Source organism: Dermacentor variabilis, chromosome 1 (genome assembly GCF_050947875.1).
Source record: "Dermacentor variabilis isolate Ectoservices chromosome 1, ASM5094787v1, whole genome shotgun sequence".
NCBI lineage: Eukaryota > Metazoa > Arthropoda > Arachnida > Ixodida > Ixodidae > Dermacentor > Dermacentor variabilis.
In genome coordinates this window covers 45,298,779-45,317,947 of record NC_134568.1, presented here as the reverse complement: position 1 = coordinate 45,317,947, position 19,169 = coordinate 45,298,779, and the positions used below count along the sequence as shown (strand labels likewise).

The window sequence follows — 19,169 nt, the reverse complement described above, 5'->3', positions numbered from 1 at the left end:
GCTCCGCGAGCCCGACGCGTCACAAACTCCTCGGCTAGCTCAGCGGCTTTAGCCACCGTACAAACGTCTGGCCTATCCAAGACCCAGTATCGCACGTTCTCCGGTAACCGACTATAAAACTGTTCTAGCCCGAAGCACTGCAGAACTTTATCGTGGTCACCAAATGCTTTTTCTTCTTTGAGCCACTCCTGCATGTTTGACATAAGCCTATACGCAAACTCTGTATATGACTCACTTTTGCCTTTCTCATTTTCCCGAAACTTCCGACGGAACGCTTCCGCAGACAGCCGGTACTTTTTTAGCAGACTCGATTTTACTTTGTCGAAATCCTCTGCCTCCTCTCTATCCAAGCGAGCGACTACGTCGGCCGCCTCGCCGGGTAACAAAGTGAGCAAGCGCTGTGGCCACGTTTCCCGAGAGAACCCCTGCTTCTCGCACGTTCGCTCAAAGTTAACCAGGAACAAACCAATGTCCTCTCCAAGCTTAAACGGCCGCATCAGGTCAGTCATTTTGAACAATACGCGTTCTCCTGCACCGTGTGCCTGACTTCCATTACGAGCGCGTTCCATCTCTACCTCAAGACGCTTCATTTCCAAAGCGTGTTGACGGTCACGCTCTTGTTGCTCTCGCTCTTTCTGTTCTTTATGTTCACGCTCTTCTTTTTCTTTTGCAGTCTCCCTCTCTTCAATGGTCTCAAGGCATTCCGACAGCTCGTCATCGTCAGCCTCTAACTCAAGTATAGCCTTTAGCAGTTCAGGTTTTCTTAGTTTGTCTGAGACATCCAGACCCAACTCTCTTGCAAGCTCCAACAATTTCGGTTTGCGCAACGACTTCAAATCCATGGCTGCTCTGAATGCTGCTTTCTCTACTGCTTACTATTGTCTTGCCGCAAACTAACCCGGCAGCAACGACAACCACAATTACCAGCTCTGTTTCTGACACTAACAAAAGCCTGGCAAAGCTCAGAAGAAGAAAGTCCCGCACTCACCAAACCTCGCAGTCAAGAGTTCAGCGCAGTCGTTCCGCTGCAGGCAACCAGTCATCCCACAGGGCTCGTTGCACTGCTCCCGGATCGATGCTGAGCTGCTCAGTATACAGTCAACTGCATCTCTTCGCTGCTGGCCTCCGTTGTCACGATCTCACCGCTGGCAGACAGTTGTTTGAAGTCGGAGGCGATCCCACCGCTGCCAACCAGATGTTTGGAACCCACCGACCGCTGCCACCAGTTATTTGGAACGCACCGCTGGCGCGATCGGTTGTTGGGAACTCGGCGCTGACGCCCGTGGTTGTACCTGGGTCGCAAGCCCCAAGGGTAGCGTTGGCCTGGCGGCCTGGGGTACAACTGGAAGCATCCGAAGGTCCCGGCAAAGCATGAGTCGACTGGTAACAACAAAACAACTTGTTTATTTTAACATCGCAAAGAGTTGGTGGTCAGGTTGACCGAAGTAGAGAGACGGGAGAGCACTTTACTCAACAGAAGAAATCGGAGCCCTCCTTTTGGCGTCCGGGGGCAGCTGTTTTTATACTCTCGCAGTTGAGGGCAAGAAGGAACCCCTCAATAGACGAGCACGTGATTGTACAATGGGCTAAGGTGACGCACACTGCCGCCGGTCGGGCACAAAGACTGGAAGGAGAGGGTGACCCCTTGCTTTCGCATCGCCTGGTTCGGGCACAATGACTGGAAGGAGAGGGTGACCCCTGCTTTCGCATCGCCTGGTTCGGGCACCATGGCACATACACTCACACACGCACATGAAGACACGTGGCATCGGAACATGCCTGGAAACGCCTGGAAACGCCTGGCGGGGAGCGTTGCGGCGACGCCGAACGGGCCAAAATGTCTGCCGCCTCGCCGCAGTCGCGCCGGCAAAACCGCGTGTCGCAGGCGAAACGCAACACACCACTAGTGCAAACTGCCCACATTTTTTTTTTGCTAACTTAACTGCCACAAATGCAGGACGTCAAGTTGTCTGGGGTTCTGAACGCACAAAGCGGAGAAAAGGGTCTATAGAGATGCACGCAAATTTCACATTAGCCAGTATCGTAATCGTCGATGGGTCTTTTAATGCAAGCAAGTTAAACAAGGGTTTTATTCACTGGACCTAATATAGGCTCCATGATGAAAGATACAATTGTCTGGCTGAATTGAACAAAGGAGTTAAAAAGGAATATCATTCACCCATAATACATGTGTACACAACGAACTCGTCCAGGTTGCTACTTTTATTGAGCAAGGAAAAAGATATTTGACGCTAAACCTAATTCCACCTTCCGAAATACTCCTCTTAAGCAAGCAGATTCAGTTTGCTTTTGCGGTGTTGCTTTTAATCAGAAAATAGCATGGACTTATTCCGTTAACCTGTGCTCCGAGCTTCTCTGTTCAGTTCCAATATTAAATAAATTGAGCTTTCGGTTACCACCATGGCAGAACAGGTGGATCTACTTGTTCAAGTGCAATCACAGTTTAATTAATGTTATTATTCTGAGACACCATGTAACTTTCAAACATTTCTTCCTTAGGGACGAGACAGGAAAAAGTCATCTAACAGGAATTAGTGATATCTCGCTGCAAACGAGAATGCGACGTGGTGAGACGTCCCGTTTATAGGAAGGTGTTGTGAGACGTTCTTGGGGGAACGTCGGAAGCGGGTGGGTCATTTTCTCCTAGAAGTAGCGGTGTCCCAGCGCGTGAGGCCTTCGCTTACAATCTGCTAACAAACGCTCCGCATCTTCCCGATTTCAGGGATATCTTGTGGTGTGGTGCCTCCAGTTTGGGCGCTTCATTACCGTCCTTTGTTAAAATACCGTCATGTGGGGTTGAGCACTGCGGGAACATACAGCCACTGTCATACAAATATCTGCTACATGACCCAACTGCAAGGACTTGTGATACTGCAGAAATATCTTGATTTATTTGCGCACTAAAATCACGCAGCTTAAGTAATGCCGAACGTATAAGGCCTAATTACTAAAAAACAACGTTGCGAGACTTTCAAGAAAACATTTGAATCGCAAAGGGCAAGGGAAGTAGATGCTTTCACACTGGCTTTGGCTGGATTGTGGATTACTCCTTTGAAGTCTCTCACATTAGTGCACAAGGTCATTTTATGTTTAAATGAACTCTACGAGTCATTTATGCATTAGCACAATTACATTTTTACGCCATTCATTGCCCGTTACAAAGGAAAAGTACGGTACTCGATCTGATATCAAACTCACCTTAGGTATCTTTCTTTCCCTGAACCATGCAACCAAGTAAAACGTTATGCACCCGGAAAAATAGCACACGGCATGGTAGAACGGGTGGTAGTAGTAGCGGTAACCAGTCCTCAATAATGTTCTGCAAGAATAGAAAGGAAAAATCAAGAAAATATCAGAAAAAATTATTTTAAGCATTGAATGACGTATTCCAATAAATGAGCTGCATATGCCAGGTGTTTCAACGAAGGTGTTAAAAAATGATTGGTTCATTGATAATTTATCCTTATCACCACTTTATCTAGCTTCCGAGTACTCCACAGAAAGCAGAGGGAAGAGCCAATATATGCATACGGGAATTTTAAGAACAGCTCGCGGACGGCAGTGATGCGGGCAGGGAGGTGGTTGAAGTCACCGGCAGTTCTCATTATAAACGACTCGGAGTTAATGACGGCGCGCCAAGAATACACAAAGACCTTTAGTTGATGATCACTGCAGAGGTGACACGTACGATGTATGTATGAGCATGTCATCTTTGAGGTTCGGGGCCGGTATTATCAAGCTCCTCCTACGTCAGGGCCATCCATGATCGGCAATCACCGCAGCGGTCGCTTAGTTCTCATACATATCGCTCTCATGCGTAACGGGTGTCCGAACACTGGCCATTCTGGAAATACATTTAAGTGGTAGAAGATTTATGCGCATGAAGCCTGCTTAGAACAAATTATTCTGCGGAACAGACACGAACGTACTATCGGCATTAAGCGATACGTCAGAATGGCGCTGTAAATATAAATTGCTTTTTTTTTCGACGGCGCAGTATTCGTGCCCGCGCACTGAAGGAATTTAGATATTTGATCTTTTTAATGAAACTCATTACATCAGTTTAAATTAATTGGTCTAGAAAATAAGTGGCACATGCGGAAATTAAGTCTGTCATTCATGAAGGGTTAAGGTGTGGCCATTGTAATTCTTACAGCAACACCACTCTCGACATGTTTGTTCTCACGGTTACGGTGAAATGGGGGAATTTTACTTGAATTCCCAGACGTGGTCGTTTAAGCACCCGATACACTGTTTTCGCGTAATCGCTGTGGTTGCTTAGTGGCTATGGTGTCGGGCTGTTAAGCACGAGGTCGCGGGATCAAATCCCGACCACGGCGGCCGCACTTCCATATGGGCGCAATACTACAACACTGGCGCAATTATATTTAGGTGCACGTTAAAGAACCCCAGGTGGTGCGAATTTCCTGACTCCCCCACTACGGCGTTCCTCATAATGACATCGTGGTTTTGGCGCGTAAAATCCCCATAATTTTTAACATTGTTTTCGCCTAACTTCATATAAAGCGCCAGGTCAGGAAAGCAACGGCTCTATGGGATCGTTGAACGACCCACACCTCGAATCATGTTATCTACGATCAGACGGACTGTATGGAAATCAAAGGTATCAATATCTCAATATTGTTATAAGTTAATATAATTCAATGCGAATTCTTTGTGTACTTCACGCAGTTTTCAGGGGCGACCTGTCAGCTATGTGTCTAACCGATTACCCACCAATCTGTGTGACTGGTAGAATGGTAGACATGGTGGAATTGGTAGCACACGGAGCTGCTGCGCTGAAGCAACAGAGATAGAGAGAGAGAGAGAGAGAGAGACAGAGGAAAGAGGAAAGGCAGGGAGGTTAACCAGAGGGGAAGATCCGGCTTGCTACCCTACGCTGGGGAGAGACGGGAGGGGGAGATAAAGTGGTAACAAAGTAGAGATCAAGAAAGAAAGGAGCGTAGACATACAATCACAGTCGGTCACTGTTGCCGCATACTGCCACCGCACAACACAGTAGTACTTGCAGCACTATAAACATCTGTTCAGGCTACAGCCGCTTGTCCAATTTTGTCGCCCTCAAAAAACGGCAACAGTGCCCTCGTCGCCCTCTGCTGCGATGGCTTGTGATGGCGGCATTTTAAAATAAGTTCCTCTGTGAGAAGACTTCGGTCAAAGGGCGCTATCACGTTTGGTAGTGATCGTCTGTGTAAATTATAGCGAGGACAGTCACAAAGAAGGTGTTGAAGAGTCTCCTCGTTACCGCAGTGATCACATGAGGCGTCGTCGGCCCATCCGATTCGGAAAGCAAAAGACTTGGTGAAAGCCACCCCTAGCCATACTCGACAAAGCAGGGTAGCTTCGCGAGGGCAGAGTCCAGCTGGAGTGCAAAGGCGTAGAGAGGAGTCAAGATTGTGGAGTCGGTTGTTTCGAAAACTTCCTACGTTCCACAAGGAGAACGTGATGTCACGACTGAGCATTCGAAGTTTTCTAGCGGCATCTGTCCTTGATAACGGTATCGGTTCCTCTTCGTCCCCTGAAGAGCTGACCGAGCAGCGTTATCGGCGTGTTCGTTCCCCATGACTCCGCAGTGACTTGGAAGCCACTGAAATGTCACGTGGTGTCCTTTCTCAGTCAAGGCATGGATTAATTATCTAATCTCAAATACCAGTTGTTCGTGTGGTCCACGCCACAAGGCTGATAGCAAAGATTGCAGTGCTGCCTTCGAGTCACTGAATATTGACCATCTGCGAGGTTGTTTTTGGCTGACGAGACGAAATGCAGCGCGAAGAGCTTCAAGTTCCGCAGCCATCGGTGTGCTTGGGTGACATGTCTTGAAATTGATGGTGGTGGCTTTCTCTGGGAAGACCGCGGCTCCAGAGTAACACTGGAGAGTTGCCGATCCATCAGTATAAATATGTACGTGTTCGGCGTACCTCTCGTGCAAAAGGAGCAGTTAATTGTTTAAGAGCAGGTGATGACAGCTCAGATTTTTTCCCGATTCCTGGTACGGTGAGGTGCACTGCGGGTCGCGCCAAACACCATGGAGGAATCGATGGCTTAGTTGCTGGGGTTGAAGCCTGATGGAAGGCAGGTGTAATAGGTGTAATAGGCTCTTAGGGTTTGTCTTGGTTTGCCAAAATGCACATCGACAGCAGGGACTATATTGATTGCCCGGGACCAACCTATACAAACACACATATCGGTGGAAGTGTTGAGAGTGCACATTAGACACGTTGCCCGTGCCCGTTCCCACCACCTGGCAACACTACCGTCAGAAAGGCCGCAGGCATCATTTTGTACTACGAGGCAACAGAATTCGAAACCAACAGCCGGAGACACTTGGATCACTTAGTATGTGGCACTCTGTAACTATATGTCGCTCTTCAACGACTCTTTTTCACGACGACATGGGTTACTGGGGATGCAGCAACGAATTTGCGGCAGGGGGCATGTGCCGCTCTCAAATGAGCCTTTTTGACTCCAACTTCGAGGACTGGCTTAATTAAGCTCTCTGATGCCAACTTCAGTTGTTGGGTGCATTGCAGTCGGTGTGTGCAGCTCTTCAATGAAACTCTTTGAGCCCTGATTTGGTAGCTAGGTATGTGCCACTTGGCACTTGTCGCTCTGCAATGAGAAAAATGATTTTTAAAATTTCTTTAAAACTCGACGGAATTGAACCCGCGCCATGCGCCGTCCTTACAGTAACGTCGCTAGTTTTCGGAGCGTGTGCAGTAGGAAGCGTGACTGAGGAGCCCGCCTGCATACATGCGTCGGCGTTGGCAATACGGCGTGTCGCTATACATTGCTTCAGTGCTAATCGCATTCACATCGACTTGCATTGTAAGAAGGTATGTGCCGTAATTCTTGATACTCAGGATTAAAAGTAAGACAGAATGCTTCAGTCTCTTTCTCTCACGAGCAAAAGAACATTTTTCTGCCATCACACTCCACGTAATAATACAGTGCGTGTAAATGGCAGAAGATCAGGAATATAAAAAAAACTTGTTAGCAACAGATTTTAGCAGATATTTTCATACAATATTTCAAGGCACTTCTAAATACGAGTGTATTGAGAATAACATGATAATTAGTTTGTACTATGACCTCACTTCAGAAGTATAAGCTCTCTATGCTCTATTGGCTACAGAATAGAACACTACGATAGTATAAGTTTAAATGCTTTTGTATTATGTTAGCAGACGTCATCAGCATTATATCACACCGTTCAAAGTGCGTGAAAATGGAACGTGTCAGTAGATATTTACTAAGTCTTCGTGAACGGCATCTACGACTTTCGCGTATTCTTTTTCTACATACACTGGTGCGAAGCATTTCCCCAGTTATTGGCTGCATAGAACTGTTACTCCCAGTGAGATAATCAAGGGTAATAGAACAAAAAATGTTTCGACTGCGGTCCTGACGGTGACTCGTGAACGTCAGGACAGCAGTCGGCCCCAGTCTGAGATCGAATCGTCGACTGAAGTCTGAGGCGCTGCCGGCTGCAACACTGTCGATCATTTCACACCTCTATTTTCCAGTGTATTACCTCTACAGTGTTTAGATTAACACTGAGATAGTTGCATGCGCGTGAACTCGCTACCACATATCGTAACTCAAACCTAAACAAGTGCTGTTTCTAATAACAAAGCGGCACGCCTTTGGCACTTCAGTCAGAAGACTAAAATTTACGTTCTCGATGAATCCCTGCTAAGAATCGCCTTAATTGCATTACTCTACGCTTCACATTGGGCATGTGCACTTCACCTGGGGCATGTCGTATATTCAACTGCGATTGTAGATGCAATCGCTATGAGGTGTGTGGGCTTAAGCCTTCGTTTCCATTTTTTTTACTAATAAGTGCAAAACGTTCAAGAGTGACGAACAAATGTGAGTGAGGCTTCGACAGCAGATGTTCAAAACATAATTAAAGAAGGAATTCAAAAAATGCTGCATTATATAGCTAAAGTGCCTGGGGGTCAAAATATATTCCGGGCCCCTTCAATATTCCCTCACAACCTAATGCGCAGTTTTTGGGGCGGCTTGCACGAACATTTAATACCGAAATTATTAACGAATTTAAGAACGCGTTCTTGTGCGTACTTGGCGTTGTCTGTGGAACATTTAAGAACCCGTTCTTAAATCTGTTACTATTTTCATTATTAAATGTGCGTACAAGCCACCCCTGCACTTTTAAGCCCACAAATAAACAAGACTTTGGGATACAAGCGAAATGAAAACAGAAAATGGTTCGTACTCACGATAGCGACTCTGTCACCACGACTATGAAAGGTGTCATGTCGTTACCGGCCACTTGCCACGTTGCAATCGAACAACCTATCAGCGATAGCAGTGCAAATATAGCGACAGCAATCCTAGGGCGACTGTAAGAAAAGAAAGAAAAAGAAAAAAAGGTGAAGTGCTGAACTGCTGCCTAGCAGATTACGTAAACAGGAAGGCTATAAGTAACACCTGAGAAATTATCGAATTTGCTGGCTTTTGGAACAAACGCCTCTTACGGGTTAGTTGGCTCTGAAATTAAAACTCGCTTGTCCGCCAAGGGCCAGTAATAAACATTAACGATCTGCTTATAGTCTGTCTATTCATCGATCTTCAATTGAACCCTTCCGATGTCCATTTGCGAGGCGCTCACATTACCAGTCAGTTTGCCAGCGTCTCATCACCTGCAGCGTGCATTACGTAGCATGAAATGCGAGTGCTTGTGATGCAGCCTGTTGTTTCTGTGGCTGCTGGCTCTTTCCTGCTTCCCCAATAGGAAAAAAGAAATGCTGATGCAAAGAGCATGTACATTATGTTATGTGACGCCTTGTTCGTCAAGATTATCTGAGGCACATATGTAATACATTGCGCATGAGTGATCCTTCAAGATGTATCTAGTCATTGCGTAGTTGCTCGTGCCACTGCTGCGTCAGAATGTGGGCATGTGCAGATTTAATCACACCTTGTGAGAGAGGCGAATGATAAGGCGAATTTGGAAGTTGGTGGTTTTTATTGCGTACAATATCCAGTACGATCTGGTGAAAAAAATTGAGATTGAAATTGAAATATCAACTTTATAAATTGTAAGTTCTCGAAATAGGGCCTTAGGGACTGTTCCTCTGCAGTTCCGGTCAAATCTCGTCACCTCCCTGCGGAAATTACGATTCAAAACCATAACTAGTTGAAGAACGTCTTAATTATGTAACATTGTATGAATGAGACTCGTGTCTGTATCAGCTTATTTTTAAGGCCAAAGCCATAGATGGCTCATGGGTCGAGAAATACGACAACGGTCCGGCGTTATCGCACGAAAATTCAAGTGCACGCGCCAGTAAGCCATCAATTTCTTTAGGAATAAAAGAGCTCGATTATCTGTGTTAGCATTGAATGGACACCCTTCTACATAATCAGTGTGGCCACGAAAGTGTTTGCGTGTAGTTTCCCCGGTCTTATTCGTATTTGCCAAGCAATGTACACGTGTCTTACGATGTTTGACAAAATTTCTTTTTCGTCTTCCTCTCATGGTGCCCGCGCTACAAGAAAGTAGAAGGCACCATCTACACAAGCCTCATGTACCTACACTCGTCGATTGAAGTGCTAGAACAAAAAAAGGTCATTCAGTGAACCTGCATGCTAAGTGTCTTAATGGTCTTCACGGACTTACAACGAAGTTCTAACCTGCCATTAACCACGCACAACCATTGGCTATGTCTAGGCGACGGAAAAAGAGAATAAGTAAAGAGAAAACAAGTAATAGGAAGTAACAGCCCATTTGAATTCGACTGTCAAAGCAATTTATTAAATGCCTCGTTAGCACGCTGGCTCTCGCCTTCCTCTTCAGCGTATGCTAAAGTCACTGTAAACTTTTCCGTATTAATCGTACAGCCCTTACTTATTTGACTTTTTTAATACCAGCTAACTTTGTAAATAAGGCTTACTTTTGTTCCAGCTTTTTCTTTATTAATTGGTCCTCTGTATCTTCTATTTTTATATGTATATTTGCTGTTTTTCTGATTTTGTATTTTTAGTCGCCATTCCTCTTTGTAAGGTTGTATGAAGTTAATAAATAAATAGATAAATAAATACATAAATAAACTTCAGCAAATTTCCCATTGACTAAATTGGTTATAGTGTGTGTAATACTCAAGAAATCGTGGCAAAAGTATAGGGGTAGTAGGTGCCGCTCTTTCTTAGGGTGCTATTTAAAGGTTGATACTATCAGACAAAGCTTGCACCGCGTGTTTAGCTGATGCGACACAATTTCCAGCTTACCGCCTCAGAAATTTCCAGCGCCTTATCTCGCAGTTCATGCCAAGGAGCCACGCTGCTTATTGACATCCTGAGTGGCGCATCATTTCTGGCGAGCAGTAATGGCGGCGTTTTTTTGCAGTTTCCGCATCGGAAACTCGTATATTGCGTGTTTTTTGTCACACATGCCCTCGTATTTCATATGTAACGTTTTGCTCTGAGAGACGCTATATATTTACACTATTTCAAATTATAGCCTTTTGGCGCGGTCGGTCTTTTCATGCTGCAGCATATGAAAAAAAAAAAGATCCGAGTGCCCCTCCACTCTGTGAAGGATGACCAGCGACGCTTTGTTTGTGGGCCCCTAATGGCGAACTGCACCTCCGCCGTGGATAGGCCCGGCATTGCACTATTATCAAAATGTGTCCTTAAAACGTTTTCTTTCTACGTCCCCGGAAAATTTCTTGCGACGCCCATCTCTGAAGGAAAAGAAATCTATCGCGAGTCGTATCCAGCTTTTCTGGACATGAGGGTTTAGTTCGCGTGAGTGCCACCACGTGGCGTACTAACCTTAAGCTTTTCAAACTTCCCGCGGTGACGCGTGATGACGTCAACCAAACAAAATAAAAAAAAAATAAAAGCTATCCCTGCGCATTGAACTTCGCCACAATGCTTGTCCCGCCGGTGTTATCAGTGTTCTTGATCAAGCGTATTCGCTCGTCGCCTAGAAATTACTCGTCATCCTAAGAGCGTTTAGTCGCGACGAGCAATGGTTGATTCTGGGCTTTTGATGCGGTTCTTTTTTCTTCTTTTTTTTTTCTGTTCCTTTTCTTTTTTTCATTCTACGGAGTAAAGAAGCTAGCCTAATCGTCAGAAGTACTTCGGGGCAGCCTTTCTTCAGTCGGCATACATTGTTAACGTCCGAACATCGCACAGCGCCTACTAGAGACGCCGTCGTGGACGGATTTTGATTTTCCACTATCGAATTCGTTAAGGTGCACAAAATTATTTCACTAGCGACATTGCAATGCGCAAACATGGGCCACCGCCGCAGCTGCAAATCTAGATGTGCTTAAGCATTAAGAAATATGCATGGATAAGTTGGTTTTTCACTTTAACACAAAAGTCACGATACAAGAGTTGAGCAAACTGTCCCTGTGTCGTCGCAGGCTGTGAGACCGGGCTAGTTGGTATTCCATGCTAAAGTGACTAGCGCAAGAGTGGACACGGGACACTAGAGGCGACAAGGATAAGCGCGCAAACATCCAACTGGGCGCTTGTCCTTGTAGCGTCTTTAGTGTTCCCTGTCCACTCTTGCACTAGTCACTTCAGTTTGTGTCGTTGTTCGTTAGCACGCTATAGCCGAAGCTGTTCGCAATATTACGTCTCCATTTACTGGCCACCAGGCCAGGTACACCATTGGGTACGACATATACAGTACTTGCAGTTAGTTTCCAAAGTAGTCTCCTATGGCGGTTGTCCACGTGCGTGAAGCAATAACGATATTTAAAATTATTGTGCAGTAATATATGCGGGATTTGTGTGTTCTCCCCATTCTCTACCATGTTGCCGTTCCGCCTTTATTATATAGCCGCAATGTAGACTAGCAGCTATCGAACGCCATAAAGGCTATCCACATACTCAAAGACCTCGCGCACAACTCCTGACGCTTAATTGTACTCAAGAGTTGTGCTACTGCCCAGGACATCCTTAACGAATGTTACATAACACATTATGAGGTTTTACTTGCCAAAACCACGCTTTCATTAGGAGGCACACCGTAGTGGAGGATTCGAGAATAATTTAGACCACTTGGGATTTTTTAACGTGTGCCTAGCCCTAAGTACGCGGGTTTTCGCATTTCACACCCATTGAAATACCGCTGCCGTGGTTGGGATTCGATCTCGAGACCTCGTGATTAGCAGCCGAACCCAATAAAAGCTAAGCAACTACGGAGGGGAAGGAATGTTGGCAGTAGGAGAAAGGTGACAGCCGGAAGGTGAGACAATTTGTTCCAATCCTCATTACGCGAAAATCGGTACCATCTGTTTTGTCGAAGAATGACACCGCAGAATGCACTGTATTCAATGAGTGAAAAAATTATGCGAATCCTATATATGTGCGAATCGATGTAAGCAAAGCTTTCTGCGTTTGATGTCATTGTCATGCGTAATCTCCACAGAGTACGCAGGCACTCTCTAATGAAATGCTGTCAATGTTTGCCTGGTTACGCCTGTCATTGTGATGCAAATAAACGGGCGCCTTCAACTCTTTTTCTCAGAAAGAAACGCTGAATGTAATGCTGACGTGATCCTAAAGAAGATCAACAAGCGCCGAAGTGCTCGATCTTACGACGCCCATATTCGTAAGCTTAAATTCGTGATTTTTTTTTGGGGGGGGGAGGGGGGTTGTGCTCTTGTACCCTAGAAATGTCCCTCGGACGTCTCTGACGTGCTCGTTTTTATTCTCAAGTACGCAATGAAAACTCTCATCACTGCAAGTTCATGATGTATTGGTGGCAGGCCACCATGGCGTGTCGCGCAAGTATGACCACGCTGATTCGTTTGGGTTGATATATACTATTTTGTGCGTCATACTTCCCCACATTCATTTTTCAAACTATGCCAGAGCTCGAAAAGGGCGGCCAACTCACTACGTCCCTTTCCTCTGTTTACTTCCGCAAAATGTGTGTTTATCGCTGTGGTTACCAAATACGCCCAGCGGTATGCTACGACACAAGCCTTTCTGGCGGCTGAGCAACTGAAGTCGCAGGCTTTATTCAACATGGCGTCGACGTTCTATATGGTTATCCTCAATTACTTTTCGCGGACTTCGCTCACCGCCTTCTCTCCAGTGTCCTCTCTTACGCTACTAGCTCCTGCTAGACACAACACAAACACGCAACGACCTTAATGAAGTATCAATTACACGCTAATTGACACACTGTCGACGTATATTTCCGCTGAGCACCAGGATGGGAGCGTTGTCCTGTCTATGGTGACATTATCCGTCTACAGCCTCGCTCAACAACACCGCTCGTTACTCATCACGTTTTTTTTTGTCGGCAAGAGTATAGTGTATTTCCTCCGAATGTGCTTTCGGCTTTAGACGTGACCTTGCACGCCCGCTTATTCTGTTACGTTGACGGCGACCGTTGTCGTCAGGATGCCGCCTCATTCTGAGCTTCGCAGTCACCAGAGACCACAGAAAGCTGTCTTCACAAACAAACCACCGAGATTCGAGCCCATCTCCCAAATGCTCCATCTTGCATTTGGGAAATGGGCACGCTAACCATTACGCTACCACCTGCCTCCACCAATTTCTGTTTACCTACCTGCCTGGAGCAATTGCCGGACTTGTTCGCCAGGCTAAACCCGCCTGCTGCTACAATTCACCACCACCACCACCACCATCCCACTTCACGTTTTTGCCGTAGACGCAGGCAGAATGGATGCAGAAACGAAAAAAAAGTAAAGATTGCTTGAGCGGCCAGCTGACACATGACCTTAACTTTGGCAGGTTATTCTCAGTGGAGCGCATGTAGGCTTGCGGCTGTGTGCAGATTGTGGGTCGCCTTAGCTTTATTGTAAATTTGCTTTCACCGACTCTTTTCAGCTAGAACTCAAATGCCGGACAAAAATGATACCTACCGTTGAATATTTTTTTCTTGGTTTCAACCAAAAACGCTGATTTACACAAATAGTGATCTTTTTAAGAAATGGCATAAGGATACTACATTTCGGGTCATGTCGTTGTGTCAGTACGGGCCGGCACCACGTATCGACGAAAGGGCATCACAATGCCGATGCACGCGGCAGGTTACTGAATGAAGAAATCAGGAAGCGACTGTTTTTCAGTTCTCGCAACACATTGTAACAGACACGAAAGGCACGGACAAGAAGAGAAGAAAGAGAGGACGAAGAAAACGAGGAGTTAGAGAGGCCGGGCTGCGCTACGATCACGCTACCATCATCGTCCAATTCTCCTGTAAATAAAACCATTTCTTCGCAACTCCTCGTAACAGTTGTGGTGAAAGGTGCTGCGTAATCGACACCCGAAGACGGAGGCTGAACCACAAGTTCTTCGACGGAGCCGTCGCCTTGCTGGACTCCCACCGAATCTACCGGAGTTGAATATGTCCCACGACGCAGACGAACAGCGGCCCATTCCGACTGCTGCCCCAAGTTCTGCTCTGCAACTGAGAGATGCGCGTCCCTTCGCCGGAAGATCGGACGAAGACGTCGAGGAATGGCTCATCCATTATCACCGGGTGAGTGCCGCCAACAGGTGGAACAGCGCTTCTCAGCTTTCGAACGTCGTGTTCTTTCTAACCGATACTTCATTGGTGTGGTTCGACAACCACGAGGAAACATTCACAACATGGGGAAGACCTGTTTCGGAAATCGAAGAGCGATTCGGTGACTCCGCGACGAAAAAGAAAAGGGCAGAACAGACGCTACTGCAACGTGCGCAAGTACCAGGCGAAACCTGCACGACCTACATTGAGGCAGTAATAAAGCTGTGTAGGATGGTGGACTCTGGAATGTCCGAGGAAGACAAAGTCGGGCACATCCTAAAAGGAATTGCCGAGGATGTTTACAATTTCCTCATTGCAAAAGACAGCCTGGCTTCCGTCGCTTACATCATTCGGCACTGTCGTACTTTCGAGCAACTAAAGACGAGGCGCATAACGCCGAAGTTTGGCAGGCTAGCCAATGTAACGACAGTTGCAAGCGTGGACAGCAACCAGCCCCTTGATCTTGAATCAACGATCCGACAAATAGTTCGGGAAGAACTCAGCCTGCACGCGCAAGTGACATATCCAGGCACTCGTAGCTTCCGCCTACCACCAGATTTTGAGCCAAACGTGGCATCCTTCTCCCCGTATCCTGCGGCAAGGGGCACTGAGGATTATGAACTCGCGCCCCGACAGCAGTCACGTCTCTACGACAGAGGCCCTACTTATGGCGCTCGGCCACAACAAGAGCAGCCGCGTTTTTACCCCCGAGGCCCTGCGACTTCTGTCAGGCCACGACAAGAACAGCACCGACCCTACTACCACGACGCGACTTATGAAAGATATAACGGATTTCAGCAAGCAGCAGAGACACGTTATCCACATGACCACGAACTTTCTCGCCGCCTGCAGCCGTCTACCATTCGTTTCGAGGTAGACGCTGTGAACCGCGACCCTCCCGTGTGCTACAACTGTCGTTCCACAGGCCATATAGTTCGGTATTGTCGCCAAGCCCGTCAATCACGTAGGACACCATCGATGTTCTCGCCACCCAGAACCCGTACTTCATATGACCCTCGGACGACCGATTTGCTTCCAAGGGATCACTTCTCACACGAGACCAGACGCAGTGATTCGCCAGCATCTGAGCAGAGTTTCACGCCTCCAAATAGCCGTCCCCGTCGCTCTGCGTCCCCTCGGCGCCGTTCTTCCTGACCGCCCCCGGGAAACTAGCATCCGCGGCCAGTGGATGTGTGGTCGCCGGACGGTTTTTGCAAGAAATACCTCTGCCTGTTGTGATGTTCAAAAACACAGTGAATGTCTCGATTGACGGAATACCGACCATGGCGTTAGTTGATACTGGGGCGACTGTGTCTGTGATGAGCCTCGCTTTGAAAAACCGGCAAGGCCACAAAGTTATGTTTTCTTGGAACGACGGTATTACCTTTTGTGGAGTAGGCGGCGAGTGGTTTCATCCCCTTGGTGTTTGTGCTGTGAGTGTTTTGTTGGCTGGGAAAGTGTTTGTGTCGGAATTCCTTGTTCTTTCTCGTTGTTCGCACGACGTTATTCTTGGTATCGATTTTCTTGAACAGTGCGGCGCTTCCGTGGACTGTGGTTGTGGCGAAATCTCATTGAAAAAGTTATTTATATCAGCACATTCTGAACAAAGCTTGGGTAGTGAAGACAAGGACACAGACACAGTCAGTGTTCTTGATGAAGTGATTGTACCATCGTGGTGCCTGACGCCCGTTCGTGTTTCTACAACTACTGTTGATACTGATTGTGTTGACCTTGTAGTTAGGCCTCTCCGCATAAACGGTGCTAAAAAATATACTTGTGCCCTGCTCTGTCGTGTGAATGACGAAAGGAGTCGCCACATTGTGGGCGCTGAACTCTTCCGCCACGCCGGTTGTCCTTCCTCGCGGTATGAAAATCGCTCTTTTCGATGAAGCCGCATGTACTTCAATAGCGGCACTAACTACGGACGTTTCTACAGCTTACTTTCCTTGCGATAATCGCCATTCTGAAGAGCTAATGCTTGGCATGATCAGCAAGGCTCTCGGTACATCGGAACGGCAAGCACTGGTACAAGTCCTTGCCAGGCATGAGGCCGAATTTGATTTCACGCATGGAGATGCACCCCTTCATTTACCGTCATACCGCGTCCTGCGCTCGGCACAGAATAGATACTGGCTCAGCACACCCCATCCGCCAGAAGCCCTACCGAGTGTCATCGTCCGAGCGCAAAGTTATTGGCGAGCAAGACAAGGAGATGGTGAACAAAAGTGTCGTTCAAGAGTAATCTAGTCCATGGGCAGCCCCAGTAATCCTGGTCCGAAAAAAAGATGGCTCCTGGAGATTATGCGTGGATTACAGACATCTAAACGCAGTGACGAAGAAGGATGTCTATCCACTACCGCGAATCGATGACGTCAGTGATTGCTTACACGCTGCTTCTTACTTCTCAACACTTGATTTGCGATTGGGGTACTGGCAAATACCTATGGACCCTGCCGACAAGGAAAAGATCGCTTTCGTGACTCCAGATGGCCTATTCGAATTTAATGTTATGCCTTTTGGCCTTTGCAATGCTCCTGCCACCTTTGAAAGATTCATGGACACAGTACTACGCGGTCTAAAGTGGGAGATATGCATGTGTTACCTCGATGATGTTGTAATCTTTGGCCGCACGTTTGAAGAACGTAACGAACGCCTCAGCCTCGTTCTCGACTGCATTGAGAAAGCTGGACTGGTCCTAAACTCAAAAAAGTGTCGGTTCGACGAACGTCAAACACTGGTCCTGGGACACTTAGTCGACAAGGATGGCGTCAGACCCGATCCTGGTAAGATTGAAGCAGTGAGCTCCTTCAAGCCACCGCAGTCAACACGAGAACTCCGCTCATTCATTGGCCTATGTTCGTATTTTCGTCGTTTTCTTCCCCGGTTTGCCGACATCGTTTACCCGTTGACAAGTATTTTGCGACAAAATGCATCCTTCAATTGGACGCCAGAGTGTGACGCATCATTCTCTCAACCGAAGTTTATACTAACGTCAGCACTCCTCTTGCGTCACTTCGATCCATCTTGCCCGACTGAAGTTCACACTGATGCGAGGAGAATCGGGATAGGAGCGGTGCTTGTACAACGTCACAGTGGTGCAGAACAGGTTGTCGCATATGTCAGCCGTTGTCTGAGCAAACCTGAACGCAATTATACGGTCACGGAACAGGAATGCCTGGCAGCCGTTTTCGCCGTACAAAAGTTTCGATGTTATCTTTACGGTAGACCATTCAAGATTATCAACGACCATCATTCTTTATGCTGGCTGGTCGGTTTGCGTGATCCCTCAGGTCGCCTCGCACGTTAGGCGCTGCGCCTCCAGGAATACGACTCTGTGGGTACAAGAGTGGCCGTCGTCACGCTGACGCAGACTGCTTCTCTCGGATTCCTCTTGCGACTACCGACTGCGATGCTGAGAATTTTGACGACTGTCTCGCTGCTGTTACTCCTACGTTCCCTGACGCGGCAGACTTTCAGCGAGAACAACGGGATGATGTTACCCTTGATCCGCTTTTTGTCGCCGCCCGTACTTCTAAAGGCAGCGGTCGCTTTACTGTCCGTGATAAATTGCTGTACAAAACTAATTACTCCGGTCATGGAGCGCGTTTTCTGCTTCTTGTCCCCGAGAGTCTCCGCTCCGAGGTTCTACGCGCCATGCATGACGATGTGACAACCGGCCATTTCGGCTTCGTACGAACGCTGCACCGCACGCAGGAGCGCTTTTACTGGCCCAAGATGTACGAAGCAACCAAGCGCTATGTCGCTATGTCGCTAGTTGTGAAACGTGCCAACGTCACAAGCGACCGACCACCGCAGCCCCGGGTCCCCTTCGGCCATTGACACCGCCCAGTACGCCGTTTGAGCAAGTAGGCATTGACCTTCTGGGTCCATTCCCGCCATCTAACAACAGGAACCGCTGGATAATTGTCTGCGTAGACCATCTTACACGGTATGCAGAAACTGCAGCCATACCGTCTTCCACCGCTGCTTGCGTGGCGGCCTTCCTTCTCCGTTCCGTGGTCCTTCGTCATGGCCCACCACGTGTCATCATCAGCGATCGTGGTCACCGTGGTCGCCAGTTCACGGCTGATGCCATTGAAGAGTTACTTCGTTTGTGCACTTCACAGTTCCGTCATTCCATGCCATATCATCCACAGACCAATGGCCTCGTTGAAAGGACAAACAGAACGCTGACTAACAAGCTTGCTATGTACGTCTCCTCCAATCATAAGAACTGGGACGACGTGCTGCCCTTCATCACTTATGCATACAACACTGCGAAGCACGAAACCACGAATTATAGCCCATTTTGCCTCCTGTATGCAAGGTTACTGCGAAGCCCTCTGGACACTTTCCTACCCTTCGTTCTGCACAGTGATGATTCTGTATCGAAGACTTTGTGTCTCGCTGAAGAAGCGCGTCGAATAGCTCGTCTTCGTACTCTAGCCTCGCAAAGTCATTCGAAAGAGCGATACGACGACCGTCACGTACAAGTATCGCTGCAAAAAGGTGACTTATTCCTCCTTTGGACACCGCAACGCAAGCGTGGATTGTACCAAAAGTTCTTGTCACAATATTCAGGCCCATTTGTAGTTGTGGA

At 47.3% G+C, this 19,169-nt stretch overlaps 1 protein-coding gene across 1 annotated transcript in view; it reads right to left on the bottom strand.

Moving 5' to 3' along the window:
- The window catches only part of LOC142576843 (nose resistant to fluoxetine protein 6-like), a 74,450-nt gene that overhangs the window by 35,839 nt on the left and 19,442 nt on the right, over positions 1-19,169 (bottom strand). Inside the window, exons 3-4 of the mRNA XM_075687053.1 lie at positions 8,286-8,408; positions 3,220-3,340 (exon numbers count right to left, since the gene is read on the bottom strand). Of these exons, the coding sequence (XP_075543168.1) occupies positions 3,220-3,340; positions 8,286-8,408 (244 nt within the window). The remainder of the gene's footprint in view (positions 1-3,219; positions 3,341-8,285; positions 8,409-19,169) is intronic.